Source organism: Asparagus officinalis, chromosome 5, assembly GCF_001876935.1.
Source record: "Asparagus officinalis chromosome 5, Aspof.V1, whole genome shotgun sequence".
Lineage (NCBI taxonomy): Eukaryota > Viridiplantae > Streptophyta > Magnoliopsida > Asparagales > Asparagaceae > Asparagus > Asparagus officinalis.
Genome location: NC_033798.1, coordinates 4,459,957 through 4,478,498, shown reverse-complemented (window position 1 = coordinate 4,478,498; position 18,542 = coordinate 4,459,957). Strand labels below are relative to the sequence as shown.

The 18,542-nt window shown below is 34.6% G+C and overlaps 1 protein-coding gene across 2 annotated transcripts; it reads left to right on the top strand.

Annotated features, from left to right (window-relative positions):
• Positions 3,035 to 18,532, top strand: LOC109842699 (5'-nucleotidase domain-containing protein 4-like). 2 transcript variants are annotated; one of them, XM_020411555.1, is made up of 17 exons: positions 3,035 to 3,478; positions 3,900 to 3,997; positions 10,021 to 10,140; positions 10,953 to 11,042; positions 11,280 to 11,395; positions 11,512 to 11,611; positions 12,413 to 12,484; positions 12,616 to 12,663; positions 12,798 to 12,875; positions 12,971 to 13,090; positions 13,245 to 13,350; positions 14,949 to 15,112; positions 16,419 to 16,553; positions 16,767 to 16,897; positions 17,449 to 17,511; positions 17,609 to 17,687; positions 18,048 to 18,532. In XM_020411555.1, exons 1-17 carry the CDS (start codon positions 3,199 to 3,201, stop codon positions 18,123 to 18,125), a joined length of 1,878 nt encoding a protein of 625 aa, XP_020267144.1. In that variant the 5' UTR covers positions 3,035 to 3,198; the 3' UTR covers positions 18,126 to 18,532. The 2 variants fall into 2 exon arrangements, with proteins under 2 accessions (XP_020267144.1, XP_020267145.1); XM_020411556.1 differs by lacking the exon at positions 12,616 to 12,663 and adding an exon at positions 12,553 to 12,600.

Genomic DNA, 18,542 nt, shown 5'->3' with positions numbered 1-18,542 from the left:
GTAGATATGGATAAGAATATGAATATCCTCTGGTAAGGAAACTCATATACACACCCGCTAAAATTAGATACGAGACAAATATACGTGCAAATATATAAATATAGATATACATACAGATTCAAAAAAGAATATAATAAAAACTTATAGTATATAAAAAATATATGGTTTATGTGATATAAGAGGATTCATTAATATATTTGCTAATATCAAATCTATTAAGCTAATAATTAAAATAATTGTAACTGTATAATCAATATACATCCGAATATTTGGATATTGATCCGTATATTTCATTATGTATCCATATTTATAATCATACCATGTTAAATATAGATGTTTAGTAATTATATGCATAGCGTAACAAATATGGAAATTGATATATTTGCATATATCCATATTCTTAGCACTCCTAAAAATAACCCAAAAAGAAATTAGGGCATGTTCTGTTATTTCCTAAAAAACCAAAAGATAGAAATAAAAACCAAGAAATCTCAAAAATTACAATTTCACACATTTCCATCCCTAAGGGGGTGTTTGTTTACCCGAAAGTAGGAAGTGAAAGTGTGAAAGTGACTTACTTTTATCACTTTTGATGTTTGTTTTAGCCTACAGCTTCGGTGCTCCATAAAGATTTGTTGGAGCACCGATGGCATATCTGTAAATAATTTCCTTAAAAATAGCTCTCACATTTTTAGGTGGATAGATTTGGCGGTTAGGAAGTGTTCCACACCTAAAATTGTAATTAACTATAGGTAAAAATGTTATTTTAGGAAATACAATTTAGAAGAAAACCAACATTTATGATTAGTTAGAATTCTCCAATTCACGTTATAATTTTTTAACGCCTTATCAAGTCACGCTCCGCTTTCCTGTAGAAATGATTAGTTATAATTTTTTAATGTGTGAAATTTCTTTTTGTTCAATGTAAAATGATTGTAACGCTGACATCGTGATCTATCTTGATCTTCATAGTTGATGGTAAAGTGCTTACGTGGGGAAGAGGTACAAAAGGTCAGCTTGGACATGGCGAGGTAGTTAACTGTTTGAAGCCAAAATCTTATCTAATTTCAAATCAGTACCATTCAGAGATTAGCAAACAACATGTTATCAATTTTTCCACAATCAGAGAAAAAGTTAGGGTTCTAATGAGTGATTACATACCTTGCTCCTGTTCGAACTCATCGTGGCTATGGAAGAGACTCCTCTCAGGGAGCGAAGAAAGAAAATAATTTCTCTATGCAAGGCAGAGCGAACACGAGCGTCAATGGCAGAAATACATTTTGAGAGGGAGAGATTAACGATGAGAAAGGGAAGAAGCAACGGAAGCTTTCAGGATATAAAGCAATTAGATAAGAATTTGGAAAGACTAAAATACCCCTTTCTTATCTTAACTGATTTTTTATTTTTGTCAATTTAAAAATTTGAAAAAAAGCTATTTTCGGAGCACCAAAGCAAACCTCTTTGTTTTATTGGAAGTGTTTGTGAAAGTGAAATACCAAACTCTTGCCACGTAAGCTATAATACAATTTCAACTTACCCTAAAAAAGTGCGGATGTCACATGTAAGTGAAAAAAATGAGGACCACTCTTAATAAAAAAATATTTTCTTAATTAAATTTTCACTTTCTTAGGTTCGTTAACCAGTTTTTTATGCATGGCTGTCCACAACATCTAAAGTTTGGGAATATCATTTTTTCTTGAGTTATCTATAATAGCCCCTTAATATTTGCTATTTTATCTAGTCTCTCAAATTATTGAAATTGCTATCAAGTGCATCAATACTTATGAGTTGTTGCACAATTAATCCCTTGATTCCTGAAATTACTATTACATTCTTCAATTTTTGTAAGTTCTTTCAGATTAATCCCTTTAGTCAAAGTCAATAGCTAATAGCAAGATATAAGAATCGAGGGACACATTTGCAATTTCAGTGAATTGAGAGACTAGTTCCCGAGCATTAAGGATGTAAATGACTATGATAAAAAAATCCTTATTTTTTAATTTAAGGATACAATCTGTAGCTGTTGATTAAATCTGATAAGGGGTCTTTACATGATTTTTTTTTCAAGTTGTTATGCTATGAATTAAATTTCCTATTTTTGTGTTTAATCGTGCTACTTATGTATTTTTAAATGCTGACTACTTTTTGCAATTACCAAAACCATTTAGAATATGATATGGTTTTTAATAAATAAATAAATATATGAAATGCCACATCATCTTCACTATCTTCACTTTTCTACTTTCTAACGATAACTTACTTGTGTAAACAAACACTGTGTTTCACTTACATGATGACATGGATGCATTTTCTCACTTACGAAAAAAATGACTTTCACACTTTTAATTCACATTCAATTTGCCAAACACCCCCTAAAACTCACTCACAACATCTAATAAAATATTATTTTTATCTAACAACTCATCCACCACATCTAATAAAATATTATTTTCATCCAACAACTCATCCATCACATCCACCACATCTAATAAAATATTATTTTCATCCACAACATCACTCAACTCATCTCATCTCATATTTAAAAATCACTCACATCATCCAATAAGATTGTGACAACTCATCTCATCTCATTAACATTTCATTTCTTTGTTTTCCTCCCAAAAAGCTAGGAAAACAATTTCTTTAAGTGTGGGTCACATCATCCAATAATATAATGACAACTCATCTCATCTCATCTATTTTCTTATTTTTAAGAAATAACCAAACAAAAGAAAACAACTTTTTACAAGAAATATGTTTCTTATAATTCATTTCCTTATTTTTTTCGCCAACCAAGAAATCTCAAAACAAGTTTTCTTAAAAAAACACTCACATCATCCTATAATAAGATGACAACTCATCTCATCTTATCTTCATTTCTTTGATTTCCTTCTTTTTTTAGCAAATCAAACACTCCCAACACAATTCTTCTTAGAAATAGTTTTCTATTTGTTTGATTTCCCATTTTTTTAAGGCCAACGAACAGACCCTTAAAAAGAAAACAGGAACTCGGAAAAACAAAGATCCTGATCATTACCTACGTTCGATTCTGGCCGCAACTTTTTCTCTTCTCTCTCTCTCTCTCTCATTCTTTATTCCTCCCCTTTTCCTTCGTCCTATCCCCGAGACCCAGCTCGAGCTCTCTCCCTCTTCCTCACTCCAAAACCCTGAACCCAAAATAGAAAACCCATTACAAAAATGGCGGATGCTATCGAATTACTCCGTAATTTCCACAAATTTCCCATTTTGGCACCGACCCATTTGCGACATGCAACCCAAAAGCCTATTTCTGTTCTGGGTTTCTCTGATTATTACAGCTCGGGAAGGAAATTTGCGCTTTGTTGCAGAGCCCTCGATGCGAAATCCGTGGATGCGGAGAGGTTCTCTTTGACTTCCTCGAGCAAATCTGATGTGGATTACCTTGGGGAGAGCACCAAAGGCGATTTGAATGTGAAAAAAGAGCATCTTGAGGCTCTTGGTGAGTTTTTTTAATCTTTTTTTTTTGGTAAAGGTGTTCCTTTTACTAGTGCACACGATCCTGGTAGATTATGTAATGACATAATTTGTATTTACATGAGGGTGTACTTATAATGACACGATTTATAATTGCATAAATATGTTTTGACAAATGAGATAGCCCTTGAATTGAATAAAAAAAATATCATCCGTATAGATGATATTAAAAGTTTAGGATGAAGGCTTTGTTGTTGTTGTTGTTGTCGTCGTCGTTTTGTTGTGGTGGTGGTCGTCCTTGGATGTACTTCTACTAGCTCTGAACTTTTAGGATTGTGCAATACTTTCTAATTACAGCATCACATTATGAAAGAGAACTGTTCATGCAACCATCCTGTTGCCATGGAATCTTGTCTTATGCTCTTCTTTTGGTTCGTCTTTTGAAGGTATCGATGGTCAGCTTACCCTAGATGGCCCAATTGAAGAGATAGCGAGGGTTGAAGCTAGAGAAGCAGAGATGCTGCTTAGCGATCTGGGGATACCGGTATAATCCAAAATCAACTTCTATGCTCTTTTTTTCTAGGCCTTTTTGTGTGTGTCTCTGTTGCTCCCCATAGGTACCTCAACCATAATTTCTTAGTGGTTGATCATATCTTACTGGATTACTTTGCATCGAAATCTTCAGTATTTTGTGTCTCATATAAGCTTAAATTTCCATTTATAAATCAGACACTCAAACGTTGCATGCTTATATATCTATTTAAACTTTAAAATTTATAAGATAAATCGGAAAAGGATGATAGTTTCTGGGATGCAATAACTTTGTTGGTAATCTCTTAGCTGTCCTAGGTAGCTACTTATTTGAATCATGGCATACTAGAATATTCAGTATGATGCTAGTACTAAGTTATTAGTTGGAATTGTAGTATTGTTTTTTTGTTTATAATTTAGGGGAGACCTCTGTGGTTCCCCAGACATAACACGTGTGGACTTCATTTATGTTTTGATGACAGAAAAGAAAAAAAAAGAAACAAATAAAAAAACTCTGAGAAAATTGAAAAGGGTTATCTACACATCCCCCGAAGTTCAAGGGGATTTAGTCGTATAAAAAAAGTTCAAAAGGTTACCTAAAACTAGTGGTGGATCTAGGAAGTGGTGTTCACATACCACTATTAGCTCATTGAAGTAGGCAATCCACATGATTATTCTCCCCACTGATGTCCTACCATAATTCTAGTGGTGTCCTAAATATTAAATACAAGTAAAAGTTAGTAAAAATGTCTATAAAGTAAAGAATCCAATGGTGTCATGTGACACCACTAGACACTATGTAGCTCCGTCACTGCCTACAACACCCTTGAAGTTTTGATGTTTCTTGAAATAGAATAGTCAAGGGATTATTTGCAGCACTCTCAAGCTTTTTCTTTTTCTTTTTTCTCCTTTTTTTGGGGGTGGGGTGGGCGAGGGGGCTGGTGTTCCTGAAATTAACACTAATGCTGATATATAAAATGTTTTTTCTATTATAGAATAAGTTTGGTGTGTCCATCTTGAAGAAGCTACTTCAGTATTCAATGTCCCTCGGAAGCTTGTGGTTGAATACATTCCCTCGTTAGATTGATAACTAAGGAATGGCATGTAGGTTGGATTCATGAATGGGCAAAATGGCATGTAGATTGCAATTGATTGAAATCTGTAACCATAATTTTTTTAATAAACACAACTAATTCCGACAACAAATTAATCAAATCAAACTCAAAATTTGTAAAAAAGTAGCTAGAAAATTTCCAATGATTCAGCTGTCACTCTTTCTCCCAGACAATTGCAATATCTTTGGATTCCACTTCAATCGCAATCACATTTGGAGTTCTCGATCTCAATTTGGTTGGTGTTGTTGATGGTTGTTAGGGGTTTTGGTTCGAGATTTGGACTTAAAATCACTTTGCTACTTCGAACTTTGGCTATAGTAATAGAGAACACCGTCCACAACTCAAAAAGCTTTAAACCTTAGAGCACAATTTTGGTGAGAGAAATTACATAAAAATACAAACATATACCAGAAAAAGATATCGATGGAAAAGGATAATCAAGAATCTAAATGGTGCCTTTATTAAAAATCACGTATATGCTTCGAATTAACAAACTCATTCTGATTGTAATATAATTGAGAATAACTTCCGTTTTAGAAACTTTTTATCTTCCTGATTCCTACGAGATTGCAACCGATCGAGATCCATAACCGTAAAATTTCTAATAAATAGATTAAATTATTTCAATAGCGAACTAATCAAATCAAAATCAAAACTGCAAAAAAAATAGCGAGAATATCTCTAATGATTTAGCTATTGCTTTTTCTCCCAAACAATCGCAATATCATTGGATTGTCGCACTTGGTGCTCTTAGTGTCGATGTGGTCGGTGTTGTTGATAGTTGTTTGAGGTTTAGGTTTGAGTTTTGGGCTTGTGAATGCTTCTTGCTTCAGAGTTCAAACTTCGGCCGACAATTTCGATTTCTTCTTAGGAAGAAGAATAAATATTGATCAGATCAAGTTCAAGAGTATTAGAGAAATTACATCAGACAGAGGTTAGGTCTGTTCTTAGTAAAAAATAAAGAAACTGTACAGAAATAGAGAACATTGACCAGGAATCAAAAACCTTTAAAACTTAGATCATGATTTTAGTGAGAGAAACTACATAAAAATAGAAAATTACATCAGAAAAAGATCTAATAATCAGGAATCTGATGGTGCCTTTATCAAAATCACGGTATACTTCAAATTAACGAACTTGTTTTGATCATAATAAAGTCGAGAATAATTACCATTTCAACATTTTTATTCCTAATTCCTATGAGACTGCAATTGATCAAGATTTGTAACCATAGAATTTCTAATAAATATAGCAACTGATTTCGACATCGAACTAATCAAATTATAAATTCAAAATTTGCAAAAAGTAGCAAGAAAATATCTAATAATTTAGATATCAGTTTTTCTCCCAAATTGTAGCAGTATCTTTGGATTCCTCTTCAATTGTAGTCGCATTTGACGATCTCGACCTCGACTTGGTCTGTGTCGATGATGGTTATTAGGGTTTGGTTTCGAATTTTGGGCTTAGGACCACTTCGCTACTTCAAACTTTGGCCAATATTTTTATTTCTTCTGAGGAAGAAGAAACAAATATTAATTATATTAGGATCAAGAGTTTTACAGAGAGAAATACATGAGACAGAGGTTAGCTCCTCCATTCTTGATAAAAATAAAGAAATTACATAGAAATAGAGAACACTGACCAGGACGCAAAAGGCTTTAACTTGATCATAATTTTAATGAGAGAAAGTACATAAAATAGAAAATCATATTAGAAAAAGATCTATATGGAAAAGCATAATCAAGAATCTAAGTGGCACCTTTATTAAAATCATGAAAATACTTCGAATTAATGAACTCATTTTGATCGTAATAAAGTCAAGAATAACTACCGTTTCACAAACTTTAACTCTGATTCCTACGAGATGAGATTGTGATTGATCGAGACCCATAACCATAAAATTTTTAATAAATATTGCAACTGATTTGATAGCGAACTAATCAAATCAAACTCAAAATTTGCAAAAATAGCAAGAAATCTCCAATGATTCAGCTATCGCTCTTTCTCACAGACGATCGTAGTATCTTTGGATTCCTCTTCAATTGCAGTTGCATTTGGCACTCTCGATTGATGGTTGTTTGGGGTTTTGGTTTGAGTTTTGAGCTTGGGATCGCTTTGCTACTTTGAACTTTGGCCGACATTTTTTATTTCTAAGGAAGAAGAAACAAATATTGATTAGATCAGGATCAATAGTTTTACGGAGAGAAATTACATAAGATAAGAGGTTAGTTCTGTTCACGATAAAAATAAAGAAATTACCTAGCAATAGAGAACACTAACCAGGACTCAAAAAGCTTTAGACCTTAGATTATAATTTTAGTGAGAAAAGTTGCATAAAATAGAAAATTATAACAGAAAAAAATCGGCATCTTTATCAAAATCATGAATATACTTCAAATTAACGAAATCGTTCTGATCGTAACATAATCGAGAATAACTACCGTTGCAAAAACTCTCTCTCTGATTCCTACAAAACTGCGACCGATCGAGATCCGTAGCCGTAAATTTTTAATAAATTCATCAACAGATTCTGAAAGAAAACTAATCATATCGAATTCAAAACTGCACCAAAGAAAAAGGCAAGAAAATCTCCAACGATTTAACTGTTGCTCTTTCTTCGAAACAATCCCTAATGATTCAGCTTACCTTAGATGGCGCAACTGAAGAGAGAGCGAGGGTTAAAGCTAGAGAAACAGAGATGCTGCTTAGCTATCTGGGAATAGCAGTACCATCGAAAATAGACTTCTATGCTCTTTTTTTTCCTTTTTTGGTGTGTATGTCTGTTTCTTCCCATAGGTACCACAACCATAATTTCTTAATGCCTCATCATGTTGATCATATCTTAGTGGATCGTTTGCATAGAGTTCCTCAATTTTTTGCTTAATCTTCTTCAGTTTTTTATGTCTCATGATTGCTTAAATTTCCGTTTATAAACTAGATGCTCAAAGGTTGCATGCTTACATATGTATCTAAACTTTAAATTTCATAAGATCAGTGGGCAAAAAGGGTAATAGTTTCTAGGGTGCATTAACTTTGTTGGTTATCTATTAGTTGTCCTGGGTAGCTACTTAGTTGAATCATGGCATACTAAAAACTCAATTAGCGTTACGCTAGTACTGAAGTGATTAGTTGGAATCGTAGTACTATGTTGTCATTAATTATTTAGGGGAGACATCTGCGGTAGCAGACATGACACTTATGGACTTCGTTTATGTTTTGATGAGAAAGAAACAAATAAAAAAGCTCAGAGAAAGTAAGAGCACTGATATTTCACCGACATACTGGAGCCTGTAGTGTATATGTCCAATATATCCATTGCTAACATGTGGTTTAGTTTCATATCTCTTGTTGGGGACACACACATATGCATGTATACATGCTTGCATACATATGCATGTATACATGCTTGCATACATATACATATTCACGTACCTCTATATGTACATCTACGTCTCACACGCACATATGTTTTTAGATAGTATTTCCATATCCTTGCATGTTACTACCTGTTTTATGGTTGGTGGTATTGAGGTTTCATGGTTTATATGATTTGTAGTTTTATAATTTACATTATTTTGTTACGAGTGTTTAGGTTATATATCATTTCTTCTACTAATTTATCTTACACACATCACACGAAATTGTTGACCTAGTTTTTTCCCCCAAGATTTTGCTTATTTATGAAATCTTGCTTTATCCTTGTTCTGATATCCATGTCTGTGCAACACAAGAAAACACAGAAAAGAAGAAGAAAAGAGGGGAAATAAAAGAGGGGAAAAAACAAAAGAAAATGACAACATTTTTTAACAAAAGAATATGCATATCATCTAATAAATAACAAAAGCTATCAATTTCTTTTTCCAAATTAGCTTAGTTGAAGCAATATCAACACCGTCATTAGTTCTAGATGTCTAATCTGGCAAAGAAATTTTTCAACAAGATCTATTTCATTCTTATCACATGATGAAAATTGAGCATGCTGGTGTTATATATCATGGAGACTAGTGGCAACGCACGTGTAGTAGCAAGAGGATATAGTGAAATAACAATAAATCAACCATGCCGGGAGCTGTTCCTCTCTTATGCCTTATGGAGGCTTTTTCGTGGCGCCTCGACGGCCTCGTTGCATGTTCGTGTCCCTCCCCTATCCAAATTAGAAGCTGACCGACTAGTTCCAGGTTCATAAAAAGCTATCAGTTATTTGTGCTTCTCTTTTGCTAAAAACCTAACACCTATTAACAGATTGCAAGGGAATTACCAACAAAAAATGGTGGCACTAGTAACTTGACTGTCTATGAGATAGTTATATGAAGTTATGAATCTTCTCCCAGAAAAGAAATATAGATATATGAACCTAACCATATATGGATTAACATGCATTTGCCTTAAAAGTCTTGTAGTATTATTTGAGTAATCGACATAGCATATATAAAGTTACAAATCTAATTATTAGTTTCTTTCATCCTTGACTATCATTTGATCGCTTAGTATCTGTAGATTAGTGTTATCATGTTCCGTACTAGAATGCTAGTTCTAAGGGCTGTTTGCGAGGGCCTATCATGAGATAATATGCTGTCTAGGAGAAAACAATACTAATAGATTGATTGAACCTAGTTAGGGATGAATCTGAAAGACATGGTTTTATCACCTTTAACCCATCTTATGTCAAACCAAAAATAACTCGAACTTGTGAAGGATTTTGATATTGTTGATTCCTGGCAATTAAAGAAGAAAACCATGACTAAGGTATATATACTGTGAGCTTGATCTGCATAGGCATATGACTCATCATCTCAGTTTGTTACTTTTTTGTCTATAATTGCTTGCATTACAGCTTTTGATGACTAAGTACTATTGATTTTGAGTTTGACTGACGAGGATGCTAATATGGAGGTTATCCTGTAATTGTACTTCTTCACAGGGGCCATTTTCTTCAAGACATTCTCCTCGTGGTATATTTTGCACCAGGACATTAAATCTACGTTCAATCAGTGCAATTGGTTACGATATGGACTATACTTTGATTCACTATAACGTTATGGTAACAACAAGTTCCTTCTGGTGTTTAAGTTATCCTTGTTTTATTTATAGCAGAGCACATTCCTTAAAAACACTCCTTGTGAATAATTTGCCTCTATCTTTTGGGTTGCTACTTGCTGCTGTTGGAATGAGCTTGATATGAATTTTGTTGCCCCTATTTAATAGCATAAGCTGGGTAAAGTTGTTAAGGATATGCTATTGAAGCACCAGAATAACCACTAGCTATTACTAAGTATAAGGAAAATGTGATTAGAGCTAAACAAAAATGAGAAATAGTTCTGAATGATTCTCTTATTATAGAAAGTAGGCGACATTACCATGGAAAAATCATTACTGCTCTTCCAGGTGGCAAATTTTTTTTCTTTTGTTTCGTATTTGGGCATTTACTGCTAAATGAAGCTGGAGTAAATGCATTTCATTTCGTGCTGACCTTTTAAGAAGCTGACAATTAGGCAGACCTGATACTTGATTAATTAGCTGGTGCAAATGTTCTGGAGTTAGTTTGTTCCGGATGATCTTATATGCATCTTTTCTTAGGGCCTTCAAAAACAAACAAAACTTCAAGTGATAACATTGAGTGATATCTATTTGGCTTAATTGTAAGAATTCAGTCTGGATGATCACCATGACAATTTTTCTGAATGTTTTGATGAAAGTTTACAAATCCTTAACATGTCAGTATTTTACATTGACATCTATTGAATTTAGTCTGGTTTGCATATGATTGTTTTACTCAATACAACTATAGGACTATCCAAAATAAAATTCCTGATGTAACATTTATGAGATGATTACAGCTTTTCAATTTTGCAGGCATGGGAAGGCCGTGCTTATGATTATGGAATGGCCAATCTCAAGAGCATGGGGTTTCCAGTTGATGGCCTCGAATTTGATCCTAACTTGGTATCTTTTTAAATGAGCATGGCTAAGAGGTCATTAGTAGCTTTTTTGAAGTTATGATGTATCTTTTAACTAGCTCTACTGGTTTTAAGATTTATTCTTGTAATATTTATAAGTTCTTATATCTTAACTCATATAGTAATTGTGGGTAGACTAAGACTAACTTAGTGCGAAGACATTTACTCTGAAATTTGGTTACCTTCTTGTGTACAGAAGCCTTAGACTTCCCTGTTATTGTAGGTTATCAGAGGTCTCATCATGGATAAAGAGAGAGGCAATTTAGTTAAGGCTGATCGCTTTGGCTATGTGAAGCGGGCTATGCATGGTACCAATATGCTGTCAACTAAGGCTGTAAGGTATTTCTATATGTCCATGTTATGTAATTATTTTGTGTCCTAGCTTTTGGCAGTCAAAATTGATATAACCTTCTTCTTTTGCTTCGTCTAATCATATAACCCTGTGTATACAAAAGCGAGATTTATGGGAGAGAACTGGTTGATCTTCGGAACGAAAGTCGATGGGAATTTCTGAATACTCTCTTCTCTGTGTCAGAAGCTGTAATGTATATGCAGGTGATTACTCTCTTTTTCATGTAGTTCTCTTTTTGACCATCTACTGTATATTTTTCTCCTACTCTACTTTGGATAGGAAATTAAAAAAAGTAAACCTTCACATTCATCAGCCTCTCTAGCTTGTTAATAGTTTAAGACATGTCATGTAGTGCTTATTTGCATAAATATTGCTGCTTCTTACCTTTCAGATTAAATGGTATCTGTTTTATACTTGTTCTGATTAAGTGGAACATCAACTAGTATGATTTTCTGTTGAACAAATGAGTAATTAAGATCGCTTCCAGGTGTCCATTGTACTTAGCTATTCAATTCTGAGGATATTAATCTCAATAAATATTTGAGGATGACATCATAGTTAATGAAATCTCTATGCTTTTATCAAATATTGAGGATCATGCCTCTATGGAAAGATATCCAGCAGCAATAAACATGAAGGTCCCAATGAACATTAATTTGATGATCATGTCTCAAGGTAAAGATATCCAGCAGCAGAAAACAGTCAAAACACTGTACTTGTGCATTTGGTCATGAACCAATTTTCGAAGGGTCTTCTCATTTTTGACCCATTCTGACCAATTTGCAATCCCCTTAGAGCATAAAGCTCCATGGACAAGTAGAAACTACTCTTAGTTGTTTCTTTCTGAATTTCAAAGTTTCAGATTCCATTTTATTATCTTGTTATAATGGATCATGCTACTACCTTCTTATGTTTATTTTATCCGACTAATGTCTTGTCAGTCATCAAATAAAAAGAGCGGGTCCATAAAGTTGAGAATGACATTACTTGGTTTCTCTGTGCAGATGGTTGACAGATTGGATCAAGGGGCTATATCATCTGAACTTGGACCATTTGACTACAAAGGGCTTTTCAAGGCAACACACTGAACTTATTAACTATAATAGGTATAGTTATAATCTTACAATGTTGCTTTGTATTTCAGGCTGTTTCTAAAGCCCTTTTCAGAGCACATGTTGAAGGCCAACTTAAGGTGACATTATTTCAGGCTGTTTCTAAAGCCCTTTTCAGAGCACATGTTGAAGGCCAACTTAAGGTGACATTCACATTCATTATATTCAATAATTTCTCTTTGACATGTTGAAGGCCAACTTAAGGTGACATTCACATTCATTATATTCAATAATTTCTCTTTGACCATTGATGGATGTTTGCTGGGTGATCTTGCAGAGTGAGATAATGGCTGAACCAGAACGGTTTGTGGAGCCTGACCCAGAGCTCCCTTTGGCTCTTTTGGACCAAAAAGAGGTTCATAAATATCTCCTTTAACTTAATCCAATATCTGTTTCAGCTAGTCATGCTTAAAACTTTTTTTTCATTACTCATTTTCTATTGGCTGTCAGGCTGGGAAGAGGTTGCTATTAATTACCAACTCAGACTATCATTACACGAACAAGATGATGCATCATGCCTTCAATAGGTTTCTTCCTAATGATATGACATGGCGTGACCTTTTTGACATGGTGAGGTTTATGAGAATATTTAACTACAACTTGTTTTCACGTGCATTATCTAGTTCAGTAGTATGATGCTATGAATCAATCAGGCGATCATATTAGCATAAAGACTTTAGTGAAGCTGTTCTTATTTAACAAATTTCCTATGGACATTTCACAGGTCATTGTCTCCGCAAGGAAGCCTGAATTTTTTCAAATGTCGCACCCTTTGTATGAAGTGGTTACAGATGATGGACTAATGCGCCCCAGCTTTAAGGCATGTTCAGGTGGTACATTCTGGCTTTTGTGAAATTGTATTCTTGTTAGTAAGTTCTAGTTGCTCAATTCATGTAGAGGTATGTTTTGCTTAGCTCAGTGTCACAAAACTTTAAGTTGCATCATGCTGAATTTTTTTGAGTATATATTGTTGCTAGATGCAGACATTAAGAAGTAAATGATGCTCAACTAGACTATCATGTACAATCCATCATCTTCCAAGATTAACCAGACCCAGCCAATATTCATTTGGGTTTGTCCCAAGCCCAATCTGGTCCAAGCTGGTCAAGTTTTGTCCTTGGAATGAACTATAGCAGTCATCTAACTGACACTATATAGCTAGTGTGTGAGAGTTATTAACTTGAAATTAGCATTCTAGCCAGTTTTAGAAGTGGTGTGCTAGAAGAAGTTTCCTGCATTGCAGCGCCAGTATGCTTAGAGTTGAGATAATATAGAATCGACTTAACATTTCTAATATTCTGATTCTTGTTGATTGTCTACATATATTGCCATGGGATAGAGTGTTTGAACTTAGGAGACGAAATTAGTTTTCTGGTGAGTGTTTTAGCACTTAAATTGTCAGTTGTTGAGTTAATTGTTAGCTATTATTATTTATTCTTTTGGGCTGTCTGGAGTCCGATTAAAACTTAAGGGTATGCCTGTAGTTTTTAAACCAGCCTTCTATATATTTCGGGGATCACCTACTAGTACTACGGTAGATTATTCAATTGAATACTGTTTTTGTGGAGAAATTCTTTACCTCTTCCAACTTGTCTCTGTTTGGCCTGTTATTTCAATTGAAATCCATCCCTTGTGTGATATGTCATCTTTATACACTTTTATATTTATTCTTTGGTGATCTGTCTTGAATATTCTGTCTTGAGTTAAGAACCTAGTTCCCAACTTCCATCTAAATCTGCATTCCTTCAAAATAGCCATCACAACGGTCTGCTTATATAATACTGAACAGCCTTCTTTTACTTGACTTCACAACAAACCTTACTCCACAAATTTTTATTCCTGTTATGTCAAGATGTCAAACCGTCTGAAAAAAACCAAAATCCTACCTAACACCCGGAAGCTCATTGATCAACAGATCTAAAAACAAAACCAGTTAAAAATCGATCTTGCATTAGGTTGATACTAGAGATAGTTTATTTCGTTTCTTAATACTCTGTGTTTACACCCAAAAGCCTTCCTGTTAAACCTGTCCTATCACAATGCAGAATTTTCCCTCAAATCAATACTCCATTAATGCTGCAGTTTATTTCTCCTCATCTCTCCACACATCTCCCTTCAAATCAGCCACCACTATAATCCCTAGCCTAAAATCTCCGCGCTACTATTTAGTATTCAACTTCATCACAAAATCTACTTGAAAAATTCCTTACCCGTCGCAGTGAAGATCTGAAATCATATTTTAGAAAAGGAAGAAAAATAATCCAAAATCCTTTCTACAAACTCTTAAAGCATGTAGATCAGCAACTCTCAGCCAGAAGGAAATTAAGTTCTGATTGGTGCAGTATCATATTGCTTTATCTTTCTCTGTGAGTTCAAGGTCAGGTTTGTTCATGACTGGATACTGTTTTATTATTCTATCATTCTACAGGTGGCTTATACTCAGGTGGAAGTGCTCAGATGGTAGAGAAATCCCTTGGTGTTCATGGCGATGAGATATTATATGTCGGAGACCATATATTTACAGATGTAAGCCAATCCAAAGTTCATTTGCGGTGGCGGACAGCTTTGATTTGCAGAGAACTGGAAGATGAGGTTAGTTACAATTTTATCTGTTGTGCGTTTGTGTGGTCACATGGTTGTGTTTTTTCGGCTGTGTGCTTCTATTGCATCCTGAGTCCTTATAAAAAATAATGGATAATAAGTATCATGGTAGCAATAATTGTTACATTAGAATCATTCAGGATCATTTATGACCTTGGCTACAACATGTGTTGTTAACTGGTCGCGCTTGAATACTAAGTTTCATAATGTTTTAGGGGATCTTATCTAGACTGCTCGGTATTGGTCTAATTATATGCCTAGATATAACTTAGAACAAAGATTTTTAGTTTGGGGAAACTCATTTGTTTGCTAAGGAACATCTTCTTCTTGGAACTAATATTTACTATGTAGTCAAAAAGATTTTCGCAGGTGTCTTCTGACAAATATACTACTATCACTTCTTCCATTCCTACATTGGTTTTAATTATTACCATTTACATTTTAATCCTTTCACTCCTGTCATATTGAGATTGAAATACTGATTGTTAATTTTCAGATCTCCAACTCAAAAACCGATCGGTTTTGTGTCTAGAGTCAAGACTCTTGACTCAGTTATGCTGGTTGCAGGTCCAGCCAGTCAAGACTCGTAATTCAGTTATGCTGGTTCCAGGTCAAGCCAGTCCTGATCCAGTCCCAACTAACTCCTAATAATCTCAGGCTTCAGTGTCGGCCTTTTTTTTACTAGAGCAGCTTGTGTGGTGTTCAACTCATTCCATTAGGAAACCATGCCCCAACCAGCTATATACTGGAAAAGGACAGGCCAATTACCTGCTGAAATTACCAAGCCTGCGTTATTTTAGACTAACTGTTTGAGAAGTGTTAGGGTAAGGTTATGATTGGAAAATGACAACTGAAGACCAAATATTAGTTTTAGAGATTGGAGGTAGGATGGCTTGAGCTGCGTCCCATATCACGAACTGTTAGGTGTTGTAGTTCTACTTGTAACTGTCATCTGATTGGTTGAGAAGAGGGTTTCGGTTAGCTCAGTGTTGCATCTGACTATGTTTGGTGGAATAATCAATTGTTTCTATGGGATGTTTTCTTGGGTGAAATAACGGAAATTCATTCTCTTGCCTGAAACTTCTAGTTATTGTTTTCGGGTTAGAGTGCCTTGTGAGTGGAGAATTAAATTTATTCTGGTGTAACGAGACTCTATAGTTTTTTGTGTTTAGTCATTTACATAGGATTTACTGTGCCATCCTTGTTCATCATGAATTTTTATTGTTGCATTGCATTTATCTTATGAACATTTACTATTTGAACCAAAGCTGAATATGTATTGATATCTGGTTTGCAGTTTAATGCTCTGATCCATAGTCGAAACAACAGATCAGGTCTTGTAAAACTGTTGCATCAAAAGGAAATAGTAGGGGATCTATTTAATCAGCTTCGTCTTGCTCTACAGCGTCGGCTCAAAGGTCGTCCTGCTCAGGTATATTAAATTCAGCAATAAAAAAACATCTAGTTTTCTTTCAAAAGGTGTATTTTTCTTTTCTTTTTCTTTTTTTTTTTGGTGGGGGGGGGGGGGGGGGGGGGGAGATCTTATGTTTTACTGATTAGTAGTTTGTTAGTTTGAATTTATTTGATTTTTGCTATATCTGAGTTACTTGCCAATATAATTAATGCCTCGGTCAATTCTCTCCAGACTCTTGCTGCGACTAATATGGATGATCAAGAACTGACTGAAAGCATGCAGAAGTTGCTTATTGTTATGCAAAGATTGGATGAGAAAATTGCACCCAAGTTAGAAGCAGATGGGGAACACTTCAGTAGAAGGTAAAACTTATTCTGTACTGTAGGATGAAATTTTTGAGTAAAAGATGGTAATCATATATTATTCCATGATCGATTTGACAAAGTCTTGTTCAACATGCTAAATTTATTGAAATTTGTTGATAATTTCATGGTAACTGTTGTTTGAGATGGTGGGTTTAGTATTCAGCTTGTCCTTTTAAATAATGTTTCAGAACTTCTGGTATTTTCAGTTAGAAACTGGGAAATAATTTTTATACCTTACCATCAATTCTCAACTACTGGACTTTTGAGTATGTAATGTCTTCTAATGTTTGTTACGCTGGAAAGGATTTGATAGAAACCTAAATCTATTTTCATGAATGAGTTGTTGTAAATCAGGACACACTTGAATGAGTTACCCTTGACTGTTGAGCTGGAATTCATAATATACTACTGGGAAACTATCTTCGTTTGCTTTGCTTATTTAACTAGAAGCAGTTTATGTTATATATCATTTCGTGGGTTAGCTTTATTTATAGATGAAGACAGCATATCATTAACTTCAGTTACCCAATGTTGGTTACTTTGTTCAGGTGGGGTTATCTGTCTCGTGCTGGTCTGTGGGATAAGAGCCACCTTACAAGACAAATCGAGAAGTAATCACTCATCTTTAATCATAGATATGACAATGTTTTCGCTTTAGTTTGCGGCTATGAGTTCATCCTGTCTTGCTTATCCCCCTCTTTCTCGTAGGTATGCGGACATATACACATCCAGAGTTTCAAACTTCCTTCACTACACACCCTTCATGTATTTCCGTGCACAGGAACAGGTAAGAGAATAATCCTCGTAATTATGATGTTATTACCTTCGCAAACATTTTCTCGTTCCTACTTCATAATTTGTCAGCATTCCCCTTACATATGTTGTACTTTTGGTGCTATTTCACGCTATTATTAGAATGACAAGGTTGTCTCTATTGCCTTATTCAAGGCAAAGTAGAAATGTAATGCCATTTATCATTAATTTGAGTACGAAAGTAATACTAAAATGTAGTTAAAATTAGCATTAGTCTTACTCATAATTACTAGTCTTCACAATTTGGATCAGTTCTTATGAAGAGACACCCATCGTTCTCGTGGACTGCTGGCCATTATATTTGCATCTCATATTTGAGTATGATATTTTGCAGACATTGGCTCATGACTCGTACTATTACTCAACATCCGACATCAACGGATTTGCAGCTGATGAGCTGACTGGATCATGACCCCTGTAAGCTATTTCATATTATCTCCAATAAAGATGTTCCACGATGATTTTATGCGTCCCTACCTACCTCATTAATATTTTGTAAGAGTTAAAATAAGTGGGAAAGGGACCAATTAAAGCTCTACTAATCTACATTCGTCGGTCGAAAATGCATCGAGTAATCAAATTGTGCTTTCTAGGAGCATAAAAAGACTGGACAGATCAGTGTATGATACTGAAATTTTGACGCAGTAATATTTATAGAGTTTCTCTACTCGCCTTTTCTTGAGCTTATGTCTGTTATGATGAAATGTCTGTTATGATGAAACTATGATACGCAATCATGTACGGAGAAGAGGCTTGTTCTTCTTGTAATTTGTCATTGTCCTCAATCTTAGTTTCCTATGAGCATTTATTTCAGGATCAGTCTGTAGAT